Source organism: Pieris rapae, chromosome 1, assembly GCF_905147795.1.
Source record: "Pieris rapae chromosome 1, ilPieRapa1.1, whole genome shotgun sequence".
Classification (NCBI taxonomy): domain Eukaryota; kingdom Metazoa; phylum Arthropoda; class Insecta; order Lepidoptera; family Pieridae; genus Pieris; species Pieris rapae.
In genome coordinates, this window is record NC_059509.1 from 7,255,295 (window position 1) to 7,269,005 (window position 13,711).

Below are 13,711 nucleotides of genomic sequence, written 5' to 3' on the forward strand. Positions count from 1 at the left end.
TTGGAATAAATGAGTTGTTTATAACGCCATCTGTAATAAAAGAAGCAACACAGTGTGACTGTTTCAATTTGTAGTTGAACGTGGTCTTATAAATATCTCGACAGATGGCAATGTTGTACGTGCCAGTGATATTATGTTTTACCACTTTGTACTTTTTTTATTTTATTGGTCTGTTTTATTATAATACTAGTGACCCGCCCCAGCTTCGCACGGGTTATTTCCGTCGCTGGAAAGCTCCGATAATATACGCGTTCGATCGCTGCTAAAGCTGTAATGGGCTGTTTAGATCTATATTAAATGAACAATGTATTCAAGGTTAATCCTGTATTGGTTGAAATCGCTTCGAAAATTAGCCATTATTTGTCGTAAAAAGTAAATGACAAAAAAAAGTTATTGTGTGTTATCCATAAGAGATAGACATATACCAACACGGACTTTTCTGTAGACCTTTTCAATGTGTACAATACTTAGTACATTATTTTGATAAAACTCGTAGGGTTCAGCCAGCCCTATTTACGACTTTACATTAGAAACCTCAAAAATAACAGTACTTCTCCACTATTTAATGGATGCAATTATACATATAAACCTTCCTCTTGAATCACTCTATCTATTAAAAACCGCATCAAAATCCGTTGCGTAGTTTCAAAGATTTAAGCATACAAAGGGACTTAGGGACAGAGAAAGCGACTTTGTTTTATACTATGTAGTGATTCGCATATCTTTCAAAAACTTGTAGAGGTACAGACACAATATTTTTAAAATCTTAAAACATTGTACTTATTAGGATATATAATAAGAATTATTGTAGATATAATAGTTCTATGTTACTCCGTCCTGCATTGTGGTAGTAACTTTATAGTATTTTTGAAGAGTAACTTCTTTATTAGCCGCGGTGTTGAAAAAAATTGTTGTCACATTTTTCGGTTACGCGTCACATGTTTTGGTTACGTGTCAGGTTTTTCCGTTACGAGCCATCTTTTTCTTGTCACTACCACGGTCGATTTGAAGACATTAGATTTAAAACTGTCTATATCTTAAATAATTTACAAAAAATATATAATTATATTTCAGAATTTATATTTAGTTCTTTTATTACATTTAGAAATTCTCTAATAAAACTTTATTTAACCAATTTCTGTAAAGTTGCGTATAGTAGATCATTTTTCGATAAAGAAGTTCGTAAAGAAGTTTCACTTCTTACGTGTGTACACTAGTATATGCACATATTTTTTTAATCCACTATGAACAAACTAAGACATCAAAACTCATCTGTCAAAAACTAGTGATTTACATGTATTGTGGTGAAATATGTGGGAAAAATTAGAAATCGCAATATGTGTATGGGAAGCGTATCGTTTCGTGCTTTATTTACATTCCAAGCACAACGCACGAGCGGTGTTTGTTAAAGCGCGAACTGTAACAACCTTATGTCACATTAACCACGCAATTTGACGTAATTAGAAATTACATGAACCAAACACGAACTGAACAAGCTGGTACCATTCTGTTATTTATTCATTCAAGTTATCGATGAGCCGTTGTGTAATTTAATGCTTCTTTCAACAATAAATTTCTGTACGGACGTAGGTAAACGACGATCGAATATCTTCTTACAGTTTCTCTAGTTATTTTTTAAATACAAAAAAACTGACTCAATGGGATGGATTCCAATTTCAAATATTCGCATGAAATAACAAGAACTCTTAAAGATTTTCTTGTTGACCTAGACTTTTTTTCTTATCTTTATAAAAAAGCGACATCCTTAACAGTATTAAACATTCAAAAGGTCATATGAATGTTTATCGTTTGTTAACGTTCAAGCGGTCAACGGTGGCTAAATTTTAATGTAAAGAAAGACTAGTTAACATTTCCTACCTAAGGTGTATGATATCAATACGTAATACATGTATGTATTATGAAAATATTTCCATATTCTGAATTTGAATTCTACTTTGATATCCGGGAATAACATGTATATTTGTTACGTACACGGAACCTACTTTAAAATAAGTGAATGCAATATTTTGAGTGTACTTATTCATTCTATACTTATTTCTATTGAGTAAAGTATTCGTAGATACGTGGAATATTTACATGGAACTCGACAGTAAGTTCTATTTATCAAGGCATTCGTACAAGCTGTATTTCGAATATTTGCTTTAGACGTCACTCATTTACATGCATCGAAATACACATACTCACCGAATATTAAATGCAGCTTGCATGCATTAATTTAATTATTAGCTGTGAATATTACTCCGGCTTACGGCTTCGATTTACAGCAAATATTTATATAAAAAAAAACGGTAAATCTCGATGTTGCCTTTGTAATAATAATTCGTTGATTGTAGATACCATATTACATAATAGGTGTATATTTTTGTACTGGAAATGAATTTAATGAAAATGAATCGCAAAGTATGTTGCTAAGCGCAAAACTCGAAGACGGCTGGACTAGTTCCAGTAAGATTAGTTTAAAATTAATTCCTTGAACTACGAGGAAGGTTTTTATGGCATAGCAATATGTTCGTAATGTAAACAAATCATATTGAAGAGAAACGAAGTTCGCAGAGGCAGCTAGTTAAGAAAAAATTCTTTGCTTTTCCTATGCTACAATCAAAATTCGGGTTTTGATGTCTGGCACGGCAAGGCAATAGGATTATTATAACACTTAACGACACAGATGCAGAAATATGTCTGCCCAGTAAATAAGTCTTTAGTCAGAATCACAATTTCACAGTTCCAGAAAAAAATGACACAAATGTGGAGGCAAAATTCTTTAACTGCTACGAATTGTTATCCGTTAGATGTAGGAACGTCGTTAATGAGTTAATATTGGTCAATCGCCTTTAGCCTTTAGTTTCGAAATTGGTTATTGGATATTCGGAGTGTACGATGAGTACCTTTGTTGGGTATAGATATATATGTATTGGAAAATCGGTCAAGATTATATATCAGTATCCTATGGCGTATTGATCTTTACTGGAAAATTAAGTAACACAAATGCTACAAAATTTTACATATTGTGATGTTCTTGTAGTATAAAGTATGTTAATGGCTTCTTATCACAGTATAAAAAACAGCAATAAAAAGCAGATGTCGGAATTAGGATTATAATTCTCTTTACAATAAATAACTTACCTAAATACAATTATTTAAGATTTTTAAAGTAAAATTTACTACCAAATTGAAATTTCGTTGTACAATTTATTATTAATTTTGATTTGATAAAATACATTGTAATCTGCTAACGTCGTAAAATTTGCGTACATTTTAAAAGAAAATAGTTGCAAGAGTGAATTAAACATTACTATAAATTCGGAAGTCCATTTTTAGATATGGGAAGCCATAACATATCCATAGAAAGCAAATATTTAGTTGCATTGAGGAACTGAAGGTTGTTAAATACGTATTTTTTGATGAGCCGATTAATTCGTGTTGAATTCCTTGAACCCTATTACGCGAACATCCACCCTACCACTGCGCTATGCAGTCTATAAAAGAATTCTTTACTACACCAATGTCATCTGTGTGTTAGTGCTTGTAGAAGTGTTGTGTTGTGCCTACATACCACTAAGGTAATTGTTGAAAATGCAATTATGATATTGACAATTAAAATAAATAAGAAATATATCTTTATACTTTGAACTAATAAGTTAGATTTTTTATATCAAAATAGAGTAAATAATACAATTTTGTAGTCGATTTTATTATATATAGGCAACAAAGCAATTGCATAGCAACTTTCGTGGTCGAGATGGTGAACGAAAACCAAATAGAAATGTCTCAATTTCCGTCGGAATTCTTCCTTGCAACGTAGATTCTCTTTTTACTGAAATTTCTTACCGAAAAATGTTCTATTTCCACCTGCATTCGTACAAAATAGAATCCCGATCGATTGCTATCGTAGGTATAAAAACATCGCAACATTACGTGACATTTTCTCACACAACCGGTTAAATAAATTATTTTACCTCGTGACATGTTTTTCAAAGCTTGTAGAAATTGCATTTGTTATTGGGACGAATTTGTATATGTAAAAGTTTGAAAATACTGTTTCATGTCAGTCATTATAAAAACAGTTTCGTTATTAAATATTTAGATAAAGGATTAATGTTTTACCAACTATATACAAAATCCTTTGAATAATTTACGTAAGTATATTACATAGTTAATATTCCAATTATTTGAGTTTATTGCCAGTTCTCTTCCGATCTACGCCCTCGATTTGAAAACTGGCAGTAAATGTAAAATTAGAAGCATTTAATGTATATTTCTTTTTTGACGTTCATAAGTTCCAAATAAGCTATTTATTACTTATTGGTAGGATAAACAGTATTTTTGCGTTTCACGACTGTCAGATAGCGCTATTCGTCATGAAACGCGAAGTATCTTATTTGGAACATTTATCTTTCGAATAATTTATGTGTTGCATAGATCTTTGGTACTTTATCCATACATTGTGAAAAAGGCCCTTAGAGTGATATCTTAGTGGAATAACACATTTCATTTTACTTACAGTTTTTGTTAGAGATAAGTAACACGATTCTACTTATACAATGTTTTGACATATTATTCCATATACAAACATAGGTATTTACAATATATAATACCTATCTATATAATAATCTATAGTCTAAACTATAGAAGTGAGTGACGAAGATTGAAAATCCATATCAGTTACGAAATAAGTGTCAACTTTGGTAGAGGTTAAGCGATGACAAACAACGTATGTGTACATTACAAGAAGCTAGAGGTTGAACTTCTTCACAGGTGTTACACTAAGATCTTGTTGTAGGTGTGACAATTAAAAGAATAGCTTACGCAATGTCCTTGGTTAATATTATGTTAATTAGGGTCAATCGCAAACGTTTAGTGTAATGTATTTTGAATGAAAATGATTAATCACAGAAGTTTTATAACAATGAAAATCACACGTATTTTCTAACGATTTACAATACAATAGTATTAAAACTCTTTGTTATGATGTCTTTTATTACGTGTAAGTTTAATATATATCTTAGTTGCGGTTTAATCTTTGTTTTAACTAATTAGTAACGCCGGTTTGCTTGCAGAGAAACCAGAAACATGCAGCCCACCACAATGATTGTTCTGGCTTGCCTGGTGGCAGTAGTAGCAGCTACCACACAATACCAGTACCCCATCGAAGATTCCGCCAACTTACAGGAAGGCCAAGTCTATGAATCAATCAATGACACACCAGTTCACGAGAACAGTCCAAGAACGAAGCGAGGTTTACTTCTTTTGAAGAAGAAACTCCTACTTGGTATAGCATTGAATTATTATTTTAAAAGATTGAAAAAATAATATTATTTAACTGATTATATCTCGAGTTTCTTATCCTAGTGATACTCACGTCTTAATCGTGTACGCTGATCACATATATGTCTAATCTAATAATTTGTATAACTAACACAATGCACTAGGCATCTGTGTCGTAAAAATATTTAAAATAATAGAAAATTATAACATGATCATGACACATTTCTGAAGGTATTTTGAATAATGTTAATAAAATGCCTACGTTCAAGGTAAACTACGAAAATACTACAAATCGGTAAAATTATATGGATCGAGGCAATCTTATAATTTTCATATGGTAGAAGTCAAGGTTATAGGCAAATAAAATGTAAAACAAATAGCAGCAGGTGAATAAAGATATTCACCTTCTAAAGTGACCTATGATTTTCAATGACAATATTTTTTTATTCAATATAAAGTTTGATTCATACAATTTTACTCTTAACATATTCAATATGTAAAGTATTTATGAAATAAAACAATTTTATTTTAACTAGAAGGGTCAGTCTAAAGGACATAGTAAAATTGATTTTTTAAAACTTACATAAATTAAGCTTTTCAATTGTTCGGGAGTTGTGCCGGCTAGTAAAAAAATAACGTGATTTAGCACATTCACATCTGATTATATTTTGTATGTTATGTTTGGCAGTATGTGATCGGCTGATATGATAACTAGTGCCCAGCCTGTGTAAGCAATAGTTGTAGAAAAATAATAATATTTCGACTATTGCAGGAGCACTTGGACTAAAAGCAGCGAAGGTGGGCGCTGTAGGTGCCGGAGTAGCTGGTGCCATCGCACTTAAAAAGCAGTCAGTACACTCAAAGCGTCAATATTATCACGGGTACTAACCACTAATACATCATTCCCATTAAATTAAAAAAAAATCCCCTTTTATATAAAAAAATGTATAACAATATTCTAATAATTTTATGCTTAATATTTATTATGTATTGGCCCGCCGAGTATGAATTTATGAACGCCAGGCCATAAGGTTTTTAAAAGATAAAAAAAGCAGTTGTTTTATAATTAATTAATGTGTCAAAAACACCGTATTTGGTTTTTCCTATAATATAAATCTAATAAATTAAATACGTTCATTCACCTGTGGAGGCATATATTAAACTCGTAGCTGACGGGTCATCGTTTTTTATTATTTATGTACGGTTATTATTCCAGCTTTATATTATATTTTATATGCTTTATTTAAAATTGGTTTGTCCGCATTGCAGCCACTCTCCATCAGTCGTTGAAGTTCATAGGTAAGTTCTAACATCAGCTTCAATTATATTCTCATCTGAATTAACCTCAGGCATTACCATTCATAGCGGTTTAAGTTATTATAATTAAGTATAAAATTCACTTACATGAGATTAACTACTAAACAATTCCTTACTTAAACTTACTTACTTACTTTTTTGCTTATATTAAATTTATATATTTTTTATAAAAGAAACATCGAAAAGTTAGACAAAACGTAGTATTTTTATTTTAGAAAAAAATTAATAACTTTACACGCATGACAAATTTTATACATAATTTAATATTTTTGTTAAATATTTATGTAAGGTTAAGCTAAAAAACAAACTTCTTTTGACCATGACATGAAAAGCTTCGTCATTGTTACTGCGTTTTATTTATTCTTGACATGCAATAGAAGCACGTATAATATTAATAATCACTACCACAGCAGACCATTGATAGAAGTGTATATGTGTGCTAATTTATCGTAGGTATTAATTTTATACATATTAGTAAAGTTAAAGCTACGTATGTAAATCCAGTAAAAATTTGAATTCTATTAGGAAATTATTTTTCATAACTGATGTATGTAACAATCATATATTAACATACAGGAAAATGATCCGTCATGCACAGCTACGCAATCACACGAGCAAATAGAACGAAATATATACACGCGAGTTTAATCTTTGGACAGAACTGTGCAAATATGATGATTAACTAATTTAGCAAACACTAATTGTGTTAAAACCTCACGGGGGAAAAGATGACGATCGTTGACTGGTCTTGCCTAATCATTGGGCCATGAATAATAAATAGACCATAATTTTACCCATTTCAAGTTATTTGGGAAAACCAGTATGAAATAAATTAATAATGAGGAATGCGGATCCTAAACAATTTTTATGTCATTGTTTGTCAAGTGTAAACTGTTATTAATAGGTATTTTTTTTCAGCTGGTCGGGCTAACCGCGTTTCCAGTTTTCTTATATAGTACATTGAGTACTACAGAAAATGAAGACATCGCGTGACCAACCAGAAATCTTATTTAAGAGCTCAAACCAAGGGGTATTTTAGTTAGAACTTAGATTAGTACTGGTTGTGAAACCATAAAGAGTTTATGTATAAATGCTGCCATATATACAATCAGGAACAATTATTATACAATACATTGGAAATTTCATGTTATAGCTATTGTTTGTCGATTTCTTTCATGAATTCTCTTCGTATATTGTATAATACTGTTCTACAAATATGGATGTTTTTAGAGTATTACCTATGATTTGTTATAATATTTATAACAAATGGAGACTCGAGTTAAGTGTTAGAGTGCTGTTTGTTAATAAATGTTTTTTTATAAATGTGTATTTTTTATTTACAAAATAAATTAACCTAACCCATCCACCCTATCCTGTATATATTGCTGACATATAAGACCATACCTTTTCAGTTTACAGAGTGGTTGATCATTAATTCTACCTTTAAATATGCCTTTTATAGGATATAGCTTTAAGTCATTTTAATGGCACAACTGACCTACACAATAATGCTTTGTGATACACAAAAAGTAAGATATCTCGAAGAGACTCTTCAATATATTATTTTATTTTACAAGGTGTCTTATTGAAGATATATAACATTATTAATATATACATAATTCGAAATTAAAGCCATCTTTTCATGTCACATACCAATATTACATAGAACATTTTTTCATTAGGATAATTTTAATAAACAACTTCAGTATAACGTTCGACTTTAAGTGCAAAATTAGGATTTTGCAGTATAAATTTCTGAGTTAGTAAAAAGAAAATAAAAAGGAAATTTAAATGGTAGGGCCCTGTGGCACCTTTAACGTTGGCAGCATTTCCTCGATGTATTGCGATACTTATTTGTTGAGTGAGATTTTTAATTAGTGCCCGTTCACTTGAACTCTACGGCCTAAGAGTTCCTACTCAAAAGGTAACAAAGTTGAAGTTAGAGGAAATACTCTTATATTTGAGCTGTTTATTATTTTCAGCTTGCTCCGCGGCCGCCCTAGCTTTTTTGCCTGTCCATACAAGTAGAATCACAACCACCATCCCATATTAAAGATTATTACCAGATTAATAAAATATTACTTTGCCAACTTAACAAATATATAGAGAATGGTGAATACATATTTTATATGTATATTAATACAGTTATAACAAGATATGTAAAAATTTAATGTAACGAGTTTTCAACATGAGCTCATCTTCAAACTTCTATTAATGAGTTTATATCTGGTATACATATTTTAAATTTAAATTTCATATCAACGTAGTTTTATGCGAATACAATATTTGTAAAAAAACATCCCGTTTACTGCAATTTTAGCAGGCATTTTATTTATTTTTAATAGCTACTGATTTAGGTACTTACAAAAATATTTATTTTATATTTTTATATTATTCACACTTCGTTGCAAAGAAACAAATAACACAACACGTAACGTAACATTACAAGGGATGCAACGGGCGGCCTTATCGCTAATAAGCGATGTCTTCCAGGCAACCCTAGTAAGAAAATAAAAAAAAATTATATATGTAGAACCTCACTTACTATTTTAGGTTTTAGGTTTACTATTTTTCTCTAGAGAGAGAAAATAAAAAAAAAATAGAATATTAATAATTAACTAAAAATTAAAAAGTTTATCTTAAGCAAATGAACTATGAGTTTATAAACAGCGAATAGCGATGTAATACAAAAGAAGAGGAATCATAAGAATTAAACAGGTCACGATTGATCGGATTAAGTTTGGATTTTTTATAAAGAAGAGTTTTAAAAGATGATAGGTAGGAAACCAATCGTATAGAGTCGGGCAGCCTATTCCACATCTTAATGGCGGAAATTCTAAATTGCCTACGAAGGATGAGCTGTAGGATGGAATTTCCAATGTACATCTATCGGAAGAGCGTAGCGTATAGTTAGAAGGACCTAAGAATTTGAAATGATTTTTGAAGACGATGATGATTTTTTAAGAAGGGGGTTTGGGATTGAAAAGAATTGACTATAGAAGTTAAAGAATATGAGGGTCACGTCTGAGTGGAATAGGTAGTCACCCCAGCTGCCTGCGGAATATAGACACATGTTGATATTTTTTATTCGCTATGTGATTATTATTTAGAAATATCGGTTATAGCTATTATGTTCATAAAGTAAAACTTAATTTATTTCTTTCAGTTAACATAATGTACCAGTATGACAAATTTATGTTTCTTTTGTAACTGTTGCTTATATTAATCAAATAATACAACGATAAATTAAAAATTTACATGTTTATGGAAACTATCCCTGTGTGTGTCTTCTGTTTAAATTTTTTATTTGTAACACCAATGGAATGAATTTCATTATAATATTCACGTATATAATAAGTGATAGTCGTATGAGGTGGAGCGTTCGAATCCCGGCTGTGTATCCATGGATTTTATGTGTGAATGAAAAAAAATATTTTGAATAAAAACATAGTTTAGCAAGAAGTATATGGAGTATTACATACATGGCTGTCTTAATTTTAAAGAGCGTACCAATTCTTAAAAGGCCGGCAACGCACTAGTAAGCCCTCTGGCATTGAGAGTGTCCATGGGCGGCGATATCACTTGACATCAGGTGAGCCTCCTGCCCGTTTGCCCTCTGTTCTATAAAAAAAAACTTATCCAAACATAGTTCTGGCATATGGGTGACTTCACTCAGATCGATTATTAATTACTCTTTGATTTAACAGACTTGCATTATGGATGCGACACGAAGGCCTTGTACAAATCGAGTCTCCTCCCAAGCTCGTTGCCGTGACAGGTCATTCACTCGGAGATAAGCTGAACTTGACCAAACCAATTGCCAACGAAGTGTGAACTTAATGACGTCAAATCATCAAAATATCTACGTTTACATATCTAAGGAACACAAATGTGTTTACTTTGAATGAACTAGACTTATATGGTATGAACTTTGTAAATATCAGTCTTTTTTTTTATAGAACAGGGGGCAAACGGGCAGGAGGCTCACCTGATGTTAAGTGATACCGCCCATGGAGTGTCCATGGGCGGTATCACATGGACACTCCCAATGCCAGAGGGCTCGCGAGTGCGTTGCCGGCCTTTTAAGAATTGGTACGCTCTTTTCTTGAAGGAAACTAAGTCGAATTCTCATTGTAAAATTGTCCATGAAATAAAACAGGAATATTTTTTCTATAAAAAGTTGTACATGATGATTGTTTTCTTAAGGTAATAGACGTGCAATATTTATAAATGTGGTTTTTATACCAAGGAGCCCATTTTAAACGAGTGGATCTCAAAACCAATTAAAACGTATATGGTTCCGCCATGAACATTGAGGTATTGTTTAATACTGCCTTATAATCCGTATAAAATACGGAAACAGTGTCGTGAAGCGTAATTGTTTTCGCATTGAAATTGAAACTTTCATTAAGTTTTTCGCTGGAGTCGACGACTATGAATAATAAGTATTGACGACGACGAATTCATTATTCGACGAGTGTTATAGAATCTTTATTAAGAATTTATTATGATTGTGTTAGATATGTATTTATGTTATGTATAAGTTATTACGTATGTTAACAACTATTGCGTAACTTCAATATATCAGGTATTCAATGTCAATTGCAAGAAGTTTTATCGACAAATTTTCTTTATTTGACCTCCATTGTTTTTTGCTGACATATGACAATTTTTAGGTTTTGTTTTTAAACATTAATTACTTAGCTTTAACATTAAAAAATAATCGATATTGATTATTTTTTATTTATCAGCTCGAAAATTATATACTAATTATACAAATAGATATACGAGAACATAAAAATTATAAAATACGGTGCTTGGTTACCAGTCAAACGTGAGATTATTTTAAGCACTTTAACGCCGGAACCCAATGTATCCACAATTTCAGATAGAAAATAATCCGAGATTGTGATTGTCAGACCGTGACAGTCAATCGATCTCCTATCTGCATCCCAATAACCAAACCGACAACAATGCATTTTTGGCGGTCATTTCATACAAAGGTGTATCCACATATACTGATCCGACCTACCATGGATAGCTTGTATCCTTATTTTCCGGATTATTGGCATACTTTTGCATTTAGATTAATATGTATATCTCACATGCCCAAAAATGGATTGAGATAGGTTATTGGGTTTGTACGTAAGTGAATATTTACTATTTCAGTAAAATTACGGTAATTAACTGTTGACGCCTCATGATACAATTATCACAGTAATTTTATATTGGACTGAATACTGATACTACTGTATATCCAATCTAGAACTCTACGAATGTATTTTCTTGTTAAAATATATTTTTTTAAAGTACCCAAAGGCTTAATCTCGTTATCCTGTCATCTAGTAAGTAGTTATTATTGGCCATTGAGAATCCAATATAAATTTTTAGTACGAAAATAAAAGTACAAAAACCTATACTTGACGCATCTTTTATGGAATGCAGACTTGCTCATGACTTCCTAGTCATTATTCCATATTGTTATTACAAGATGACAGTAATTGGCGAAGGTCGTATAATTATATCATTTTCTCTGCTAACTAGCCTTAATCTGCTTATTATCTTTTATGTGAAAATATCTTTATTAATATAAGAAGTTAATAAACGTAGTAAATAATGTCTTGTTCTCATTATTGCTGTTTAAATATCAAAACTGTTTAAGCAATCTTTTATTTTACTTTACACTGAAAAAGTTAATATTTTAATGAAAAAAACTATCTTATTATGATTATTAAATGCAACGGAATGTTATATCAAGATGAGATCAGTATTTGATTTTTATTTTTCCTTGTCCTGCTTACCAGAGAACTCATTTCAGCTCCTCACTTGGGCGCTTTTCACCTCCTCCTCTGGTACACAAATTACTTGGGCCATTGATGAAAGAAGATGTTTTAAACCTAAAGTTTGTTTCTATACAAATAACAAGGCATTTTTTACACCTACACAAGATAAAAGATATTAAATGTGTGTGTTAATAGAACCTTTCTATGACTGATTTTTTAAATGCTTGCTAAACGTTTTGATATCACTCGTTTATAGTGTAATAAATAGTTTTTGTATTAACTTAATATGGTTTGGCAATATCATTTATCCTAGAAAAGAAGTTCTATCGTAGTGTAGTTAAAATATAAATGTGATGTTATTAATTTGAACCGTCATGAATACTTTGAAAGCAGGTGCATCAGCTGGCAACACAACATTTAAAAATCTAACATCATAGTTGCAGAAAGAAGTGCTCGTCTTTTGGAAGATCAAAAAATTTAAGTTATTAAATTGCTTTTTGGGTAAATAATTCCCGCTAATATGCCTATTTTATAAAGGAGATATTTGGTAACTCTCACAAAAAAAGCGGTGGGATGACATCGATTGGTGGGGGGGAAGCACGTTTTCCAGATTAACCTACAAAATTGCAGTAAAACGTATAATAAATAATATGAACAAATTTAAACATACAACTTGGATTTTGCACTGAAGGCGGTTGTAAGGCCGCTATAGACACTTTATAATTAAGTAGTGAGTGATAGGTTAAATGATGTTAAATGAGGAGTAAGTGATGTGTTTATGAAAGTGGCTGTGAAAAATGCTTTTAATTCTGTTAGCAGGGTTATATATGGAGTGTTTTTGTTGAACACTACATTGCTACTCAGAGCCATCAAAATAAACATACAAAAGTTACGAACTCTCTTCAGAAGTTGGTTGTCAACAAGGAGATCCTCTTGGGCAGGCTATTTTTATTCTCGCTACAAATTCTTGTTTTCAAATTAAATAACAAATTATATCGTCTGGTATCTTGATGATGACACTCTAGGTCCTAGGAGGGTAGGTGGATGTTATTCTTACAGGTCATTTTAAAATGATATCGGTTTTTAATAAGATCTTTCTTTAAATTTTTGATAATTGTGAGAAATTCCATTCAATTAGGACACACATGTAAAAATATTACTTATATATACAGCCCCAATACGTATATAGAATTATTCAGATCTTTTACCTAATTAGATCGCAGGTGAAAAATATTAATCTGCAAAAATATAAGTCTTTCCTCCAACTCCCAGAGCACATGCTTTCTACGCTCAACAAATAAGTATCGCAATGCTGCCAACATTAA

The 13,711-nt window shown here is 31.3% G+C and overlaps 1 protein-coding gene across 4 annotated transcripts; it reads left to right on the top strand.

Annotated features, from left to right (window-relative positions):
* Positions 1-3,469: 3,469 nt before the first annotated feature.
* Positions 3,470-7,924, top strand: LOC110994400. 4 transcript variants are annotated; one of them, XM_022261013.2, is made up of 5 exons: positions 3,470-3,581; positions 5,079-5,290; positions 6,059-6,167; positions 6,556-6,585; positions 7,522-7,924. In XM_022261013.2, the coding sequence occupies exons 2-5, from the start codon at positions 5,092-5,094 to the stop codon at positions 7,532-7,534; spliced, it is 351 nt and encodes a 116-aa protein (XP_022116705.1). In that variant the 5' UTR covers positions 3,470-3,581; positions 5,079-5,091; the 3' UTR covers positions 7,535-7,924. The 4 variants fall into 4 exon arrangements, with proteins under 4 accessions (XP_022116705.1, XP_022116707.1, XP_022116706.1 ...); XM_022261015.2 differs by having other exon boundaries at positions 3,479-3,581; positions 6,059-6,134; XM_022261014.2 differs by lacking the exon at positions 6,556-6,585 and having other exon boundaries at positions 3,479-3,581.
* The last annotated feature ends 5,787 nt before the right edge of the window (positions 7,925-13,711 follow it).